We start from the raw sequence: 18979 nt of genomic DNA on the forward strand, positions 1-18979 counted from the left end.
GACTAGCATAGCGCATTATAGAACCATTGTCTAAATAATATAAAACATTTTGTTAGCCCTTCCTTTGTATTTGTTTTCGTTTTCTTGTTGATTCTTAATTAGAACGCCGAGCAGGAGGCATGCATCAACATTGTCTCGTTGGCTATAGCAGATATACTCTCTCTATAACCCTTCTAAGTCTTTCATTAACACTATGTGCCGGTGTAACAGTCTCATCCAAGAATTTTTGAAACCCAGGGATTTTTAAAAGATGTTTGCCGAACAAAGCTGCGTTTAGTGGTAAAGTTTTCCTCCATTAGCAAACAAATCTAGCATGTAACCTCTTACAACAAACAAAACATTACGTCTAACACAACGATTATACAAGCTCAATCGAGTTATTGCTTGATCTACAAGACTACAACAGTCAATTTTACTGACCAGAATATCAAAGTACAACTCGTAAAATACGCTTGACCTCTAATGCGACAAGGTAAAATAGACGACGGAAATAATGACTCTGGAAAACTGCAAAGCTTCGGAGCTCTTCAACAGCAATTACAGGGAAGAGAGAGAGAGAGAGAGAGAGAGAGAGAGAGAGAGAGAGGGAGCTCACTGGATACCGGGAAATGAGGGCAAGACAGCAATAAGGGGGTCTCCGAAACCAACGGCTTCTGCAAATCATTAACAATCCAAATAAACGTATATGAGAGCCATCGTAGCCTTTTAGATTAAGTTCACAATATACGACCCTATTTATGACAAATTTGATAACATTAAACTACTGGATTGAAAAATGATAATAGTAACTATACCTCCGTCGTTGAAGAGGAGCTTCAAAACTTCTCCACCCAAATCAGTCTGCTCAACACATCAAGAATCCGGCATGAGTGATATGTCTATCATGAAACACTTGCTATTTAAGGGAACTGAAATGGAAAACGTACCTTCACAGGAAGTTCGGTGCCAAACTGATCCACATATGCAACTACCTGTCCTTGCTTGATCAAATCACCCTGTAAAGTTTGGAATCAAGAGAAGCGAGATTGATGTTATGTTGCCAAGTTGGTTATACAAAATGCGTTCCTACATTCAGTATTTGGATAAGAAATCAAGATTCCGAGACACTGTTATGAGACTTAAATCCTAATAGCAGTTGCAATAAAAGCACCCACAGAATCGGTGGTAGTCTGTAAAGTGGGACTTATTCAGACTTGAATCTTATTACCAAAAACGCAATCTTCTAGATAGATATGTGTACTTACTAATCAGTTGAGTTCTTAATTTACCCAACTAAATGACGAGTTTAGAAGATGTTAGTTTTTGGCTCGTCAATATTGTGTCCTTTTCTGTTTAGGATTGTTTTAGGGAAAGGGTGCACCAATTCTTCTCCTAAAAGGGCTAGGAAAGAATTTTAGTTTCCTTATTCAATGTAGATTAGAATTCTTAGAAGTCTATTTGGAATTGGAAAGGAAGTCTAAATTCCTATTCCACTTAGAATAGGAATTATAATCTGTAAAGGACATGTAAGCCAACCCTATATCTATAAATAGGGTGCGGCAAGGCTGATTTTCGGCAGAGAGAAAACAGCCAAACAGCAGAGAGGTTTGAGATTAGTTCTAGGGTTTGCATAAGTTCTGTAATCTCTATTATTAATCAAAGAAGCGGTGATTTCTCTACCTAGGGAAATCACAACTGGACGTAGGCATAAGTTCTGCCGAACCAGTATAATTCTTGTGTGTTTCTAAGTTTTCTATATTTGCTAGTTTAGTCTATTGCCATTGGTTACATCAAAGAACAAGGTCCAGTGAAAGGGGTTTTTTTCAACAATTGGTATCAAGAGCTAGGATCAAGGTGTTCTACGATGTTAAAAGGGAAGATGAATGCGGATCAAGGACCTGCGTTAAAACCCTTTGACGGCAAGGATGACTTCACGGACTGGCAAAGGATGATGAAGAACGTACTGATACAGCAGGATTTGGATGATGCACTTGATGGTAAGAAGCCGGAAAGCATGACAGAAGCAGCATGGAATAAGGTTCTCAAGAAGGCCAAGAGTTCCATCGAGATCCATCTCACAAGATCAGTTCGGTCACACATCACCGAAAAGATGTCTGCCCAGGAAGCATGGGAAAAATTGGAGAATGTTTATATGGGAAAAACCGTGTCCAATAAACTTTTTCTAAAGGATGAACTATTCGGGCTTCGACTAGAAGAAGGAGGTGATATTGAAGATCATGTATGCAGGTTCCAGAATTGCATAGCTAATCTTCAGAAAGTCGAAGAAACTTACAAAGATGATGATATGGCTATCATCCTGCTAAGGTCTCTACCTTCGTCTTTCAAGCACTTTCGAACAACTCTAATGTTTGGAAAATAGTCCTTGAAGCTTGAAGACGTAATTCAAGCTCTTCAGTCATATGCTAAACTAGATGATATAACTGAAAGCTCTCAAGGCCTTTATGCCAAAGGCAAGGAGAGGGGGCGGGAAAAGACAAGAGAAGAGAAAATTGGCAACAGAGGTAGGTCAAAATCCAAGAAGAAAAAGGAAAAGAAGGAAGGTTGCTTCGAATGTGGTTCAGCCGATCATTGGAAGAGGAACTGCAAGATTTGGAAAGAAAAGAAAGCCAAGATGGAAGGAAGCTCAGGTTCCGCTAGTGCAGTCACCGAACATGAGAGTGACGGGGAACTTCTTTCGGTAACATCGGGCTCCAAGGCTTTCAATTGGATTTTGGACACTGGATGCACGTTTCATATGTGTGCAGTAAAAGAATGGTTCGATACTTTCAAAGAAGTCAGCAGCGGGGAAGTCTTAATGGGGGATGATTCTTCATGTCCTGTAAGAGGAATCGGCACTGTTCGAATCAGAATGTTCGATGGGATGATACGAGCTTTAGGGAACGTCAGGTATGTCCCTAGACTAAGAAAGAATTTGATTTCCTTGGGTACTTTAGATGAGGCCGGTTATGGGTACAAGTCTAAAAAAGGAAGACTCAGGGTAACCAAAGGATCGCTAGTGGTAATGCAGGGTGACCTACAACCCAATAAGTTGTATAAGTTAATTGGGACCACCATAGTCGAGGGAGCAGCTGTTTCTGTAAATCAAAGTATAGAAGACAAGACTGAACTATGGCATCATAGGCTCGGGCACATAAGCCAGAAGGGATTGCAAGAATTACACAAGCAAGGCCTGTTGGAAGGCGTGTCAACTTGCAAACTGGACTTTTGTGAATACTGTGTTCTTGGGAAGCAAAGAAAGGTATCATTCGCAAGTAGCAGTGCAGATAGCCGAAGTAAGGAGCAACTCAGCTATATTCACTCAGATGTTTGGGGTCCTGCTCCAACTAAATCAAATGGTGGAGCCAGGTATCTTGTCACTTTCATGGATGATTTTTCTAGGAAGGTTTGGATTTATTTCATGAAGCAGAAATCCGAGGTTTTTGCAAAGTTCAAGGAATGGAAAACAGAAACCGAGAATCAAACTGGAAGAAAGATCAAGTATCTAAGAAGTGACAATGGAGGTGAATATACAAGTATTGAGTTCACCGATTACTGCAAGCAGGAAGGCATCATAAGGCACTTCACAGTAAAGAAGAATCCCCAACAAAATGGAGCTGCTGAGAGGATGAACCGAACTCTCATGGAGAGAGAAAGGAGCATGCGATTTCATGCAGGATTGCCTGATAGTTTTTGGGCAGAGGCTGTTAATCATGCAAGTTATTTGATTAACAGATCACCATCTACAGTTCTCGGTTTTAAGAGTGCAGAAGAGGTATGGTCTGAGAAGCCGGTGGATTATTCCAAGCTCAAGGTGTTCGGCTGTAGTGCTTATGCACATATTCCAAGTGATGAAAGGTCCAAGCTCAAACCAAAGTCTATACATTGCATATTCCTAGGTTTTGAGAAAGGAGTGAAGGGTTTCAAGCTTTGGGATTTCAACAACAGGAAAAAGGTTGTCAGTCGAGATGTTGTCTTTGATGAGACAACCATGCCTCTGAATAAAGTCGAGAGCAGTAGGGAAAAGAAGGATGATGCTGGAATCGAAGCAACAAAGATTCCGTTAATCAGTTCAGATGAAGAAGAAGCTCAGGTGGAGCAAATTGAGCAAGAGGCCGAATCTGATGGTTTTGAGGAAGAAGAAGATCATCAGCATCATTCACCAGTTAGGAATCAGGTGGAGCAAGAAACAGGACAGATTGAAGGTACTTCAATCCGCCAGATATCCCAAAGGAGTCAAACTCCACCCAACAATCCACCTGCATTCCAAAGATGCATAGCACTGGACAAACCTAAGCGGAACAAGAAGAAACTTGACAGGTTTGGGTTTGACCAAAACGAAGTTAATTATGCTCTTAACATTAGTCAAGGAGATCCGACTACTTATCGAGAAGCTATAGCAAGTGATGAGCGAGATAGTTGGATAAGTGCTATGACAGAGGAAATGGAGTCTCTTTACAAGAACTCTGTTTGGGAGTTGGTTCCTAAACCCAAAGACAGAAAGCTAGTTGGATGCAAGTGGGTATTTAGGAAAAAGGAAGGACTACATGAACAAGATGCCGTGAGATTCAAAGCAAGGCTCGTGGCTAAGGAGTACTCACAAAAGGAAGGGGTGGATTATGATGAGATCTTTTCACCTGTAGTCAAGCATACTTCTATCCGATTGCTTTTAGCAATGGCAGCTCAGCATGACATGGAGATTGAGCAGATGGATGTGAAGACAGCGTTTCTTCATGGGGATTTAGAGGAGACGATATTCATGGCTCAACCAGAAGGGTTTGTTGAATATGGGAAAGAAAACCTAGTATGTCAGCTAAGGAAGTCCCTGTATGGCCTGAAACAGTCTCCAAGACAGTGGTACAAGAGGTTTGATTCATTCATGCTGAAAATTAATTTTAGAAGGTGTTTGTATGACTGTTGTGTGTACTATCATGTGTTCCAAGATGGGATGATCATATTACTATTGCTATATGTGGATGACATGTTAATTGCTTGTCAAGACAAGTCTAGAATTCAAGACTTGAAAAGGATGTTGAGCGAGGAGTTCGACATGAAGGATCTAGGTGCCGCACAGAAGATCCTTGGCATGGAAATTCAGAGAGATAGGACCGCTGGAAGGATTTGGATATCACAAGCCAAGTATATTCAGAAGGTCCTTGAGAAGTTCAACATGCAAGAAGCAAAGGAAGTTTCGACTCCTTTGGCAGCTCACTTCAGGTTAAGTGGACAACAGTGTCCTACGTCCGAGGAAGAGCAACAAGAAATGAAGAAGGTGCCTTATGCTAATGTCGTGGGCTGCCTCATGTATGCAATGGTATGCACACGTCCTGACATAGCTCAAGCAATTAGTGTCGTTTCCAGATACATGGCAAATCCAGGAAAGCAACATTGGGATGTAGTCAAGTGGATTTTGCGTTATTTGAAGGGTTCTTGGCGACAAAGGATTATGTTTGAGAAGCAAAAGGAAAATGCAGGGGTGTTAGGATATGTGGATGCCGATTATGCAGGGGACTTGGACAAGAGAAGATCAACTTCTGGTTATGTGTTTACATGCGCAGGAGGACCAATCAGTTGGAGGGCACTACTGCAACCAATTACAGCTTTATCGACCACAGAGGCAGAGTATATTGCATTGGCCGAAGCTGGAAAGGAAGCAATTTGGCTTAGTGGCTTGGTAAGTCAAATGGGAATCACTCAAGAGTGTGTGAAGCTTAAGTGTGATAGTCAAAGTGCCATTCACTTGGCAAAGAATCAGGTTTTTTCTGGAAGATCAAAGCACATTGAAGCAAGATATCACAGAATCAGAGATTGGGTGGAGTCTAAGGAAATTTGGATTGAAAAGGTTCATACGGATGACAATGCCGCAGATTTCCTTACAAAGATAGTGCCGGCCAAGAAGTTCAAGCATTGTTTGAACTTGATCAATCTCGTTGATTGATTAAAGTGGAGCACCTCCTCACCTGAGGTGCAATGAGGCAAGAAGGAGGTTGCCAAGGTGAAGACTCTTGAAGTTTTTCCAGAGCTACTTCAAGAAGGTTCAAAGATACTCTGGGGTGCAAACGATCAAGACTTGGTTTGACTCACCAAGGTGGAGATTGTTAGTTTTTGGCTCGTCAATATTGTGTCCTTTTCTGTTTAGGATTGTTTTAGGGAAAGGGTGCACCAATTCTTCTCCTAAAAGGGCTAGGAAAGAATTTTAGTTTCCTTATTCAATGTAGATTAGAATTCTTAGAAGTCTATTTGGAATTGGAAAGGAAGTCTAAATTCCTATTCCACTTAGAATAGGAATTATAATCTGTAAAGGACATGTAAGCCAACCCTATATCTATAAATAGGGTGCGGCAAGGCTGATTTTCGGCAGAGAGAAAACAGCCAAACAGCAGAGAGGTTTGAGATTAGTTCTAGGGTTTGCATAAGTTCTGTAATCTCTATTATTAATCAAAGAAGCGGTGATTTCTCTACCTAGGGAAATCACAACTGGACGTAGGCATAAGTTCTGCCGAACCAGTATAATTCTTGTGTGTTTCTAAGTTTTCTATATTTGCTAGTTTAGTCTATTGCCATTGGTTACATCAAAGAACAAGGTCCAGTGAAAGGGGTTTTTTCAACATAAGAATCCTCTGGGAGCATTATATTGTATGTAGAAATATTTTTCTAGATAACACACGAATGACATATTAGGTGAATCTCCTATTAAAATTACAGCAAAAAATAAAAATAAATAAATAAATGTTGAACCAAACATTGGTATGCAAGTGATACCTCTTTACAGATAGGAGGTTGCTTCTTTCCTTTCACAGTTCTTCCCCTGCGGAATGAACCAACCTGGAACCAGCAAGAAATGAAAGATGAAAGTGAGCCCTAGATGATATATCGTAGGTATTGTTCTGGACAGAGTAAAAGAAGTTAAAGAACCAAATTGTTTCTCGAACATAGGAACAACACATACCGTTGGAGAAGAAACTAGACCATATCCATTAGCACCAGAAGCCTCCAAGGCTGCTAATCTTGATGACTTGTCTGCAGATACGTTTGTAAATGGAGTGGTTTTTTCAGAAGATTTTGGTGGTGATGCTGGAGGGGGAGCAGGAGTTGAATCCATAGGTGCAGATGGAACAGGAGGTGGTGTTGCTGGCGAGATGCTAGGCACTGGGGCACTGGTGCCTGCAATGTTCCGCTTCAAATGCATTTCAAAGTCTCCAACCTAACACAAAGATATGCATGACCAATCAAAGAAGAGAACGTAATACAAACCAAAATGTGCCGATGACAATCAACTCTAGACACCCCAGTAAAATAGTAGAAGCCCGAGAGAACTAATGAACTTTTAACCAGGTGTTCAATCCATGATCTACCACTACAATGTTTTATTTATGTCCCCTATGCCTTTAACTCCATGGATACACTAAAAAATGTACTCATCATTACCTTAACATATTGAGTACGCAGTGCTTTTCGGATTCTTAACAAAGATCTGACTTTGTTTTTACTATAAAATCATGCTTTATGTACACATGAAGCAACAACAATAGATTTTTCAGGAGTACCAATTTGCTTGATGGGCGTTGATATTTACCTTAAGTTTCAGTTCAGCAACCTCAGTCTCATCACAAACTTCCAGCATCAGTGCCTGATGATAAAGACAACTACGTGTCAAACCAGACGGTTGTGCAAAAGCATTAGAAGCAGGATCAATATCGATATGAATAGAATCTAATAAAATTTTAATGAATAAGATAGAAGCATAGTTGAAGCACAGTCGGGGACAAAGCTAAAGCATGAAGTACAAGTCGACCAAATTTATACCAATTTTCAGTTGAGAATCTTGCATCAAAACGTTCAAGTAACAATTTGCAATATCATAACATAAGAAGCAATCATAACAAAGCAAGATTTAGGATTACTTTCAGTATAACCCTAATATATAATGATTAATCTCTCTATGTGAAATTCTGAATTGTTAACATACAATACCTTCACAAATCTATTAATGAAGGAAATAATTAATTATGCTACAATCACAAAGAACAAAAGGTCATACAACAAAATCAAGAATTCCTGGTTCAATTATTAATTTTTTTGTTTATGTAAAATCGTAAATATTCTCACCTCAAATCCTCTAGGAAAAATTGCAGGTTGGGTAGCTTTTTCTGATGAGCCTTGTGGTTTACTATCTGCTGAAACTGCCCAACATCAAATATCTTTAAGATGGAAATTAAAAGTTTTACTCAAGACTTTGATATATTGACATTTTAGCATGTATAAGCAAATTTAAAGAAAAATGATAAGCCAATGTTTAAGAAACAGAAACTAAAAAGAAAGAAATCAGATCCAGATCCAGATGTAAACTATATTCTCTCCAAAAAAAAAAATTATCTTCACATGTAACAATGTAACGGAAATCAGGCTTTACAAATATCCAAGAGAAAACATCACGAGTCATTGATTAATTCAAATTGCACTCATAAATACAAACTTGCTAGTTACTGAATATTGTTTAGACATAAACATACCGCTGGAATTTTCACTCTTGGTAGCGTCAGATGTCTTCACACATGATACTAGCACTCCCTTTCGCTTTTGTGAAGAATAAATGAACTTCTCACTAACCAAGGAGCCTTGGAAATATGACCTACTTGGCACGGGCCTTCTGGTATTGTGCACAGGCAACATACCAGGCTTGTCAAGCAAGGACCGGACATGGGAAACTGTGCCTACAGAACCTGAAATGTGACATTGTCATGTCAGATTCCAACAATTGATCAAAGTTTAACGATCACTGAACAGTTTTCACTTCATAAAGTAACGTAGAAAGATTATGCATATACAATTTCAAATCCTTCGTATGCATGCTTTATTATTCCAAACAGGACGGTTTCATGCAATGATAAAATTGAATGATTGATTACGAGGCAATATGTAAAATTGTTTCACACAACGACGAATATTACAAAAATTGTCATGTTGCATTCAAAATTCAGCATTCAAAGAGATAAGGCCCATATAAGCCTTTTCACGCGGTATGTCTTGTGGATTCGCTACTCCTTTCTGAATGAAGCAAATGACGGTACAATTCAAGTTTTACCACATCATTTCAGCATGCTTTGTTAAATTAGATCCATTCAGCTCCAGGAAGAAAAAAAAACGATGTCTATATTCGTTATCCTCATCATAGAAATCCGTGCCGGTTGAAGATAACAGGAAAACAAAAAAAAATCACCAGATCTCAAACAATTGGAACCTAATTTCTTACTTCAACATCCATATTTCTTCTAGCATTACCTTAATTTCACGAAAACAGTGTGCGCAAGGACCAACTAAGCTTAATCCTCCAGAACCAATCAAAATAAACTCAAATCTTCCATTTCTTCTCAAAAATCACCACAGTTCGATTCCACATGAATCAATTCATTCAGAAAATCAAAATCTAAGACAATTAAACAGCTAAAATTGTTTTTTTCGAAAAAAAAAAAAAAAAAGCTCAAATTGTTTAACACTAATGCTTAAGCTTCAAACATATACAAATTTATATCATGTGTGCATGTATGTAGGAATGAACATAGAGAGAGAGAGAGAGAGAGTTACAGTTGAAGGATCGGAGAGCGGCGGAGGACTCCATTGGCGGAAAGGAAAATGCAGACGAGAGAGATTTCCGGTGATTTGGACGAACCAGAAACGGTGGAATCTGGACGAGACGGGAATTTATAATTTTATAGAGAAGTTTTAGGGGCAAAATCGAGAGCTTAAAGAAAATGAAGCGATACTATGCGGTGTGTTTGGTTAAGCACAGTTGTTGGGGAGATTGATCTTCGAAATGTCCGCCTCCCCCATCAGTTTCTCCGTTTTAAGTTTTCATTGCTTGTCGCTAACTTGCGCCGGGGCGTGCTCCCTCTCACGTGGCACTTATCCGTCGCTCCTTGATCGAGGAAGCATTGAGTGCGGCGGGTTGCAGAATTGCACATGTGTACTGACACGAGTACATGAAGTGATTCTTTATTTACGGACGAATCCCTTTTCACAAAATCCTGTCAATTTACTAATTCGGACTTTTGTAATTTGATTAAACGGTTAAAAATAAAGAATTTCTTAAAAAGTTATAATAAGTTTAGCCGTTGAATCAAATTTTAAGGATCCGAAGATTTGATAGAAGGGATCTGGAGAGAATCCTCTTCCTTTATTTACTATGTGAGAGCCAGACAAGTTTGTTCAATTAGCCTAATATTTTTGGGGAGTTTTAACAAAACACTTCTGCTACGAAAAACCACATTTATACATTACCCTGATACTATTCACTATACCTTTAAAAAGGAAATTTTTTTTGAACTTTTCGTTAGTTTTTCTATATTTTTTAACCCCAATATAGCTTAGTTCTTCCACGAGACATTTCATTTTTTTCAGATGTGGGAGAAGGGAGGTTTCGAACTTGAAACTAGAGAAATATACAAATAAGCGAGAGCTTTTATATGCAAATCACATAAATGACGAGTACACAACTAATTTAGTGCTCCACTCATTCAATGTAAATATATCGTTGCATAAAAAAGTCAGATCAATTTAAAAAAAAAAAAAAGAAACATAAAGGCAATAAGATCAAATCAATTCGAAGTACGTTATTGCCGTAAAAATGCAAATCAAATTACACTTGAAAATGAGTATCCTCGATTAAGCAATAGTAATTGTTGGCTCCAAAGGGAAATTAAGCAATTGTAAGGGTCAGGATTTCTCTAAATTCCAACCTTCTAGTTTCAGTATAAAATGTTTTATGTTTGTTAGGCCAATATGTTAACCAAATCCACCCTCTAACTTCCCAATCCATTGTTCTTCCCATGGCGGCTTTGTCCACCTTCCAAAGCACACCCTCTCCATACTCATCACCAGCAAAAACAACCCCTCCTTGCCTTGTGAAAGGCCTATAAGCACTAGAGTATCTATCTTTGAACCAAGCCTTAGGGTTGATCAATTGAAACTTTGATGGCTTAGAAGAGAAGACCTCTCTTCCATCCACACTATCATGAAGAAACCAGTTCAAATTTGCGCTATATCCGTACACTGATTCCTCAAACTTCCAGGGTTTTAAGCTCATTGTTATGGTCTCGCTAGCTGATACCTTGAGCGCCAAGTAAGGGTTTGGGGGTTCGAACGAGCCTTCTATGCCTTTTTCCTTGCCGATCTCTATTGCAGGGTTTTCAGAAGACTTGCCCACCGAAACGCTTAGCACGTTGGTTTGTGTAGTTGGAGTAACTTGTAATGAAATTCTTGAAGGGAAGTGCTTTTCAGCTACCCCCGCGCCTTGTTCGTTCATTAGTCTCTCGTTCACAAGACTAATCACATCACACCTGTTGTTTTTGGAGTTAGCGATCAATTTGGCAAAAAATTTGTTGATCTACATGGTATAAATAATCAGATCATGTGTTATAATATGAGTGCAAAAGATACCTTATGTTATCGATGTTTAGCATCACATCAATCCACCTCTCTTGAACCATGACATTGTAATTGAATTGAAGCACACCCTCAAGCTGGTGGAAATTCAGAGAGAATTGGAGCCTTTCATCAACAGAGAGATTGCTGGATTTTGCAACGTCCATGGCTATGAGAGGACAATACAATTGGACTTTCCACAACCCAAATGCTGAAAAACCATAAGAGAAGAGTGGTGAAGGTGTTTTCATGAGGGCTCCTTGGGTGGCTTGGAGCTCAAGAATCCAATTAGTGATTGCAAGATTGATTGACCTCATCCATTCCTCCTCCAAATTGGATCCTAATAACTTCATTAGGGTCTTTGATGATTGTCTTGACCAACAATTAGCCAAGTAATTCTTGAGAGTATTGAGCCATCCCGACCGGAGACCTGCGGGGGCTTCATAGATGCAAACTAGAAAGACGAGCGTGACAAATGCGAGGTTAAAAACATCGCCAAAGTTGGCAATGGAGTCGAGTTTGAGAAATTTGATCAGGAAATTGTTCTTGCTCGAGCCGTAACGAAGGACATCTTCAATGAAATTGACTAAGAGGCTGGAAAGTGCTTCTTGGGTTATTAAGTTGGTGGATTTAGGGTTGAATTTGAACTGCTTTGAGGTCCAAAGGGAGATGGGGAGATTGAAGTCTGCAAGTATAGCAAAAGAGAAAGTAGGGTTTTGGAGATTTTTGGAAACAGAGAGTTTGAGAGATGGTTGTGATGAACTTGAAGAACATATGGATATGGACATGGAAGGTGTTGGCCATTGAGTGATCGATGGGAGGGTTTGAATCCAGGAAAATATGTCAGGAGAGCCACAAGAAGCCATTGAACTAAGCAGATTAGTTAAAACTAATTAGGTTTTAACTAATATCCTTCCTTCTCTTTTAATTAAGGACTTGAAACACGATGTCCATTTTTATAGACTTGTAAACACTTTCCTGCGTAAATGGAAGCAAACCGGAAAAAAGCAGATTCTGATGTGACGAAAAGTCAAAAGCAAAAGCATATAATTGGTTGGATGTTGTTCGACTGGTGAAGAAACCTTTGGATGGAAAGTTGTGCAAGAAAAATGCAATTGATGTGTGTATCATGTTATGGATATAGTCAATGTCTAATCAAACCTTTAATTGGTGCATGATTAACTTAGAAGAAAAAAGATTTGGTTAATTATCTCAGCAACGTTGGGTGAGCTAGATGATATTAAGCTTTAACGGTATGAATGGATTGACGGAGAGATTATAAACATGACTTATAACCCATTTATAAGGATATGTTAAATAACTTACTTTATTATCGATTCATAATCCATCAGGTTCAATCCTATCCATCTTACATTTTACAATAACAAACAAATTAAAGAATGGATTTAAGTCAATTTTAATTGGTCACAATCTATCTCAACTAGCCATCGAACAAGGAATGCAAAGTTGAATCATTGTGGCTAATGGGTTTTGACTCGGATTACATATCTTGATTGTAATCCAACAGAATAAAAAATAATGCAAAGAGGAATCATTTCTTAATAAAGTAGTGAGCTGTCGTGTATGATAGAGATTACTTTTGGTTAATTACAATATTTGGTCAACAGTCTATGAGCACATGAAGCTTATGCAAGTTTGTATACAGTAGTGAATTCAGTTGCATAAATTCTGTTTGTAGGACGTTTATTTATAATAAAAAGGGTGTAGTGTATTAATATTGTATTGATAACGTCGGAACAACATGTAGCTAGGTATTTCCTTTGCTACAAACTACTGACGAAGTATCAATCAATCTTAAATAAAAATGACCTTGTTTCATATAGTTGAACTAGTTTCGAACTTCTGGTTGTACATGTACAATTAGATTTTAATCTATTGCATCATGTAATTAGTTACGAGATAAGAGATATAGAAACATGTTAATTTGCATACAACTGGTGATATGATATAAGTGAACGCATGACTCGCCTCTTTCTTCCTAAACTATGTAGACAGGGTGATGCAGTGCAATCCAAGCAATGCATTCTCTTCATTTACAGAAAAAAATTGTGCGTGATATCATTAGACTATGATGTTGTATTTTTAACCAACGTGTTATAATAAAAATGAATGATGAGCTTATATAGTTACGTCATGTGATGATAATTTGGAATGTCTTCTCGAAGTACATAATTGCGATGTTTGACAAAGAATAGTTAGATCTGAGATGGATAATATATATATATATATGAAACTTGCATGCATGTATATAACTAGGGCAAGCAAACTCTCTCCGTGTTTCCCATGAAAGATAACTCTCTCCGTGTTTCCCATGAAAGATATGCAGCGTGCTGCAGCATCCGGAATTACGTGCAGCCGCTTCCGAGTTTTGGAGAATATTTTAAAGCTTTTTATTTGACGTGAGTTGATCAAAGTTAGACCAAACCGAAACTTAAACCAATCCCTGAAGAAACGCGTCAAGTACTGTGTTTGGCCTAACGTATCCAATCCACGCAGCATATCCGGTTATACTCCTATTGTGTAGGAATGTGAATATATCCTCATATAGTCCAGACATGCCTAATTGACTTCTCCAACACTACTTACTATACGTATGATAAATATTTTTCAGTGTGATGGTAGCACGATAACACCGTCATATATCTAATTAGGTTATTGTACAATATACGATATCACTGTCAATGTGACTATCACATTGTTATACTCATCGCAATCCATTTAGATACAGCAAGTGGCGTATCCAGGATTCGAACCTTGGGGGTCCTAATATTAAAGTTCAAGTCTTTTAAATAGAAACTGAGCACGTTTATTATCATCAGTCAAACCATATTGCGTATATGTCAATAGATATCAATATATGCCAAAGCAATATGATGAGCTTATTGAGAGAACTTGCAAAGTGTTGCCGACGTAATCTATCGAGATACGCCTAGTATGGATTACTTCAAACACTTGTTGGGCACAAAAGAGATCCGTACTAAATATTCGAGGATCTTTGGAAGACCTCCACTTTATTTCTAGAACTCCGGGTCATTATGGGACTACCGTGGTCCCAATGTACACCCGCCCTTTGACAAAGCATCATCATGTGAGGAAAGCGATATTACCAATACGTTCATGAATTTTAACATCACGTAACTGTGCGACAATTACATTAAAAGTTTTTCCATGCATTAAAATGACAATAAAAGTTTTCACATTGGGCTGTTTTGGTTTGAGCCCAAGATTGAAGTTGGGCCTTCTCTGACTAGCGACCACCTAAGATTAGATAGCGTACACCTTCAAATACTCGATCTTTACCCCCTTCCCCATCACCATAACTAAATTCGCTCCAATTAAACAGCTTTTGTTGACTCCTGTTCCCTCGTGAAATAGAAAACATCCCTCCAAGACACCCGCCATCCCACGCTCCAACAATGGCCGCCCCACCGACACTCCCGATCTCCAACTCCCAAACGACCGTCGCCGCCCAATCGCAGCCTCCCATTGCCACGCCGGCCTTCCGCGCGTTCATCTCGCGCTTATCCTCCTCCGTCCGCCACGGCTTCTCGCAGCGCCGCCCCTGGTACGAGCTCGTGGACCGGAGCGCCTTGGCCCGACCCGACTCCCTCACCGAGGCCTACTCCCGGATCCGCAAGAATTTCACCTACTTTCGCGTCAACTACGTTTCCCTACTCACCCTCGTACTCGCCCTCTCTCTCCTCACCCATCCTTTCTCTCTCGTCGTCCTGCTCTCCCTCCTCGGCGCGTGGGCTTTCCTCTACCTGTTTCGGGCGTCCGATCAGCCTCTGGTCATCCTCGGCCGCACTTTCTCCGACGCGGAAACATTAATCGGACTCGTCGTGCTGACCGTGGTCGTCGTCTTCATGTCCAGCGTCGGCTCGCTCCTGATCTCGGCTTTGTTGATCGGATTCGCCATTGTTTGCGCGCACGGGGCGTTCAGGGTTCCAGAGGACCTGTTCCTCGACGAGCAGGAGCCCGCCAACGCCGGATTTCTCTCGTTCCTCGGCGGCGCCACCTCGTCTGCCGCTGCCTCCGTAGCCGGACGTGTCTAATTGGATCTCGTCTCAAGCACGCGTCGGATTGATCGCTGTAAAGGTTGGTGAGGCCAAACCCTTTGTGTACTGATCTGTGCAATTGGTATTCTTGTAGGGTTAAAGAAACTTAATTTGATTGGGGAATTTTGGAGCGGAAATTGTAGGGTTTTATGTAGATTTGACCGAAGTTTTTATTTCTGTTTTATTTATTTAGTCAAATTTTGATGATGATGAATTTAGTTATTAATTCATTTCATTATTCTGATTATTTGGTGATTAGTGCTTAATCATGAGTAATTTGATTTTCCAGATTCACATGAATAATTTGTGTAGAACTGGATGAAGGTTTGTTTGTTGAAAACTTAGGAAAAGCCGGGGCAGTGTGCTTCCTCTCCATAGTTTAGATTAAGTTCATTAGAATTTCGATCGGATAAGAAAAACTTCAGCATCAATGTACTTGTTCATTGTTGGGTGTGTTATAGTACGACAATTGGTATTAGAATTGTGGTATGAGAACAATATTTTATTGGATTCGGATATCCGCCATTGATGACGCAGTTGGAGGGTGTAATGGTGGTTTTGGTCATGGTGGTATTGAATTGTGGGATGATAACAATATTTGATTGGATTCGGAGATCCGCCATTGATGACATGGTTGGAGGGTGTAATGGTGGTTTTGGTCGTGGCGGTATTGAATTGTGGGATGAGAACAATATTTGATTGGATTTGGGGATCCGCCATTGATGACACGGTTGGAGGGTGTAATGGTGGTTTTGGTCATGGCGGTATTGAATTGTGGGATGATAACAATATTTGATTGGATTCGGAGATCCTCCATTGACGACACGGTTGGAGGGTGTAATGGTGGTTTCAATCATGGCGGTTTTCAAACATCTTGTGTTGATAGAATTTCATTTCATTATGATGATTAACTAAGCGCAAACTTGTTAAGTTTAGAGTTGATGAAGCCAAATTGACTTTCTGAAACGATGCTCTCTTTGTGCCCATGTTTTGTTTCTGGTAGATAAGTTGAGCCGGCTAGCGTTGTTAAGCCAGGTGGGTTGCATCATTGATTCATTGTTAGGTTGGGGAAATACTTGTTAGCTGCACTTGACTATACTCGTTTATTTTGTTTTGATTTGAAGTAGTCATAAGACGGGATTTTCTTAAACGCGGGGTTTGAGTAGTTGATCAATCGACAGAATGCAGCCAGTTGACCGGCTGCTCTCATTCTGCAACCATCCTGCAAGATTTGTCCTGCATTTTTGAGTTAATAACATCTATGCTGATTGCTTCGAATGAATATCTGTTATTTCCCCGCGGTCCTCGACTTGAATAAATTTTCGGAACAATGACTTTGTTTTATGCATGTTTCTTGGTCTTAATGTTTGTTCTTATACCGGCACTAGTACTAGGGGTCTGGTATTTCTCGTTATTTGTAAGTGAGAAGTTATAAGCTCGACATGTAATTATATTTGGTCGATTGTGTCGCCAAATCCCCACCCGCAGTATCATAGTATGAATAATGCTTCTTGTGATTCCTTTGCTTCGTTGATTGTGTTCAATTGGTTGGCTTGTTACCAGATGAATACAATGAATGGCTTAACAAGGTCAGTTTGTTATTATCGAATAACTACTACCTTTATATCTACAGGAAATTAGGTGGCACTAGACTATTGATGTTAACTACGGGCTTGGTTTGAGGTGTTTTTAAAATGATTGAAATTAATTCTTAATAAAAATTCAAGTGAATCTTGGAAAATCATTTTAATTGCTTGTGCTTCTTTCAAAAAGCACTAAAAATGCTTTTGGAATTTAAATTAATTTTACTAAAAACGTTTTCAGTCATTTTAAAACCATTTGCATACGTGTACTATGATTACATCATGTAATTGTATTTTTTTTTCAAAACAGAACAAAATTGAACGTACACTAATTTACCACATGGCAAACGTTTAATATTCAGGATAAACATCTATTGAATGGGTGACATTACTTGAATTATGTCTTTTTGAATACATACGATATTATCTACACTATGAGTCTGGGTGGTGTGAACTAAGACTCATAATGGGTTAGTCATAGTAATTTGGTTCGAATTCACCCATGGCGAGAGTTGAACGTAATACATGTTACTTGCAAGTGAAGCAAAATACCACTAGACTGTCATATTACGTGGCCATTGAAATTATGTATTGGTTGTAAGTAAGAATCTCGCGAATTGAAGTTTAGAAATTCTCTTTTATTGTGAATGGTGTCTTATAGATGATGTAATTGGGCACCCTGCCCAAACTTTTCTCCAGTTGTGCGTTTTGGGCCAACCCAAAAACAGAAATCAAAGTGGACTTCGTACTTCCTCATACTATCAAACCCCATAGAAAAATCAGTTGCTTAAATTAAAAGAAGTTTTAACGAAAAACTCACGGTACTGTTTACTTTAACGAAAAATCATATTTTTACACTAAAAAGTGAATCCTTATACTATTCATTTTACCTTTCATTTTGAGTCGAAGTACATTTTGATGAAAAACCATATCATTGTGAAATATGATGATTGCCTATAGCTCGTTTAGAAATCCATTTAAAATGAGTGGAAGTACATTTTGAGTTTTAAAAGTACTTAAGTGTTTTTTTCATGTTTTATTTGTATTTTTTTTAAGGATTAATTCCAAAAATATTATGTTAAAATCACTGTCAATCATTTCAAAAGTACTTCCAAAACCGTTATAAGTTTTAAATGAAATAAAATAAAAAGAAAACTAATAAAAATGGCTTGAAAACTTTGAGTTTTAACGATAATGACAAAATAAATGTTAAAGTGAATAGTACAATGATTGACTTTTTAATGTAAAAATATGATTTTTCGTTAAAATAAACAGTATTATGAACTTTTCGTTAAAATTTTCTAAAATAAATGATTCATTTCTTCTTCATCAGCCGCAACAAAAAATAAAACGAGAAAAGGATGTACCTTCTTCTTCTATCTTTTCTTTCTGTCAAAAATTAAATAAAAATCTGGACCACCACATCATTCTAAAACTTCTCTATTTTGAGGGGACCATGACGTGGCCCGCTTCCATTGGCTAATGAGGTCGGGCCCAAGTCCTCAAATAGTCAAAACCTAACATTTTTGTTTTCCAACATGAATGATGAAACGAGAGGTTAAGCCGTAATGGACCACTTTCTCGAGCCCTCACCTATTTTTTCCTCCTCCTTAAAGAAATAAAAGAGATATTCTTATGTACGGCGGCTATGATTGTTAAGATGACTTCCTATTTTTTCTCCTCCTCAAAGAAATAAAAGAGAAATTCTTATGTACAACGGTTATGATTATTAAGACGACTTTCTTTACAATGTTTCTTAGCATTCGAGCCATTTGGTTTTCCATCATCCATTAATGGCCACATAAACGGTTAGAATTTGTCAGCGAACGACAAGAATTGAACTCTCACACGGTGGATTCACAATCCACTGGGTAGAGGACTATATAAGTCTGTGGTAATCATTAAAGATGCACACAAGGA

General features: G+C 38.7%; 3 protein-coding genes across 5 annotated transcripts; 1 reads left to right on the plus strand and 2 right to left on the minus strand.

Moving 5' to 3' along the window:
- Positions 1-272: 272 nt before the first annotated feature.
- LOC137720161 (uncharacterized) lies at positions 273-9853 on the minus strand. Of its 3 annotated transcripts, none has more exons than XM_088693778.1 (9): positions 9562-9853; positions 8490-8699; positions 8086-8159; positions 7553-7606; positions 6926-7180; positions 6739-6801; positions 927-995; positions 795-840; positions 273-653 (listed from the first exon to the last, which is right to left on the minus strand). In XM_088693778.1, the coding sequence occupies exons 1-9, from the start codon at positions 9593-9595 to the stop codon at positions 592-594; spliced, it is 867 nt and encodes a 288-aa protein (XP_088549904.1). In that variant the 5' UTR covers positions 9596-9853; the 3' UTR covers positions 273-591. The 3 variants fall into 3 exon arrangements, with proteins under 3 accessions (XP_088549904.1, XP_068315277.2, XP_068315276.2); XM_068459176.2 differs by having other exon boundaries at positions 8086-8150; positions 9562-9796; XM_068459175.2 differs by having other exon boundaries at positions 8086-8153; positions 9562-9796.
- A 708-nt stretch (positions 9854-10561) lies between these two features.
- Positions 10562-12341, minus strand: LOC137720160 (neuronal PAS domain protein). Its single transcript, XM_068459173.2, has 2 exons — positions 11413-12341; positions 10562-11312 (listed from the first exon to the last, which is right to left on the minus strand). The coding sequence occupies exons 1-2, from the start codon at positions 12261-12263 to the stop codon at positions 10673-10675; spliced, it is 1491 nt and encodes a 496-aa protein (XP_068315274.1). The 5' UTR covers positions 12264-12341; the 3' UTR covers positions 10562-10672.
- Positions 12342-14725: 2384 nt separating this feature from the next.
- On the plus strand, positions 14726-15723 carry LOC137720163 (PRA1 family protein B1). Its single transcript, XM_068459177.2, has one exon. The coding sequence runs from the start codon at positions 14835-14837 to the stop codon at positions 15471-15473; it is 639 nt and encodes a 212-aa protein (XP_068315278.1). The 5' UTR covers positions 14726-14834; the 3' UTR covers positions 15474-15723.
- The last annotated feature ends 3256 nt before the right edge of the window (positions 15724-18979 follow it).

This window comes from Pyrus communis, chromosome 1 (assembly GCF_041283825.1).
Source record: "Pyrus communis isolate YQ-2024b chromosome 1, ASM4128382v1, whole genome shotgun sequence".
Lineage (NCBI taxonomy): Eukaryota > Viridiplantae > Streptophyta > Magnoliopsida > Rosales > Rosaceae > Pyrus > Pyrus communis.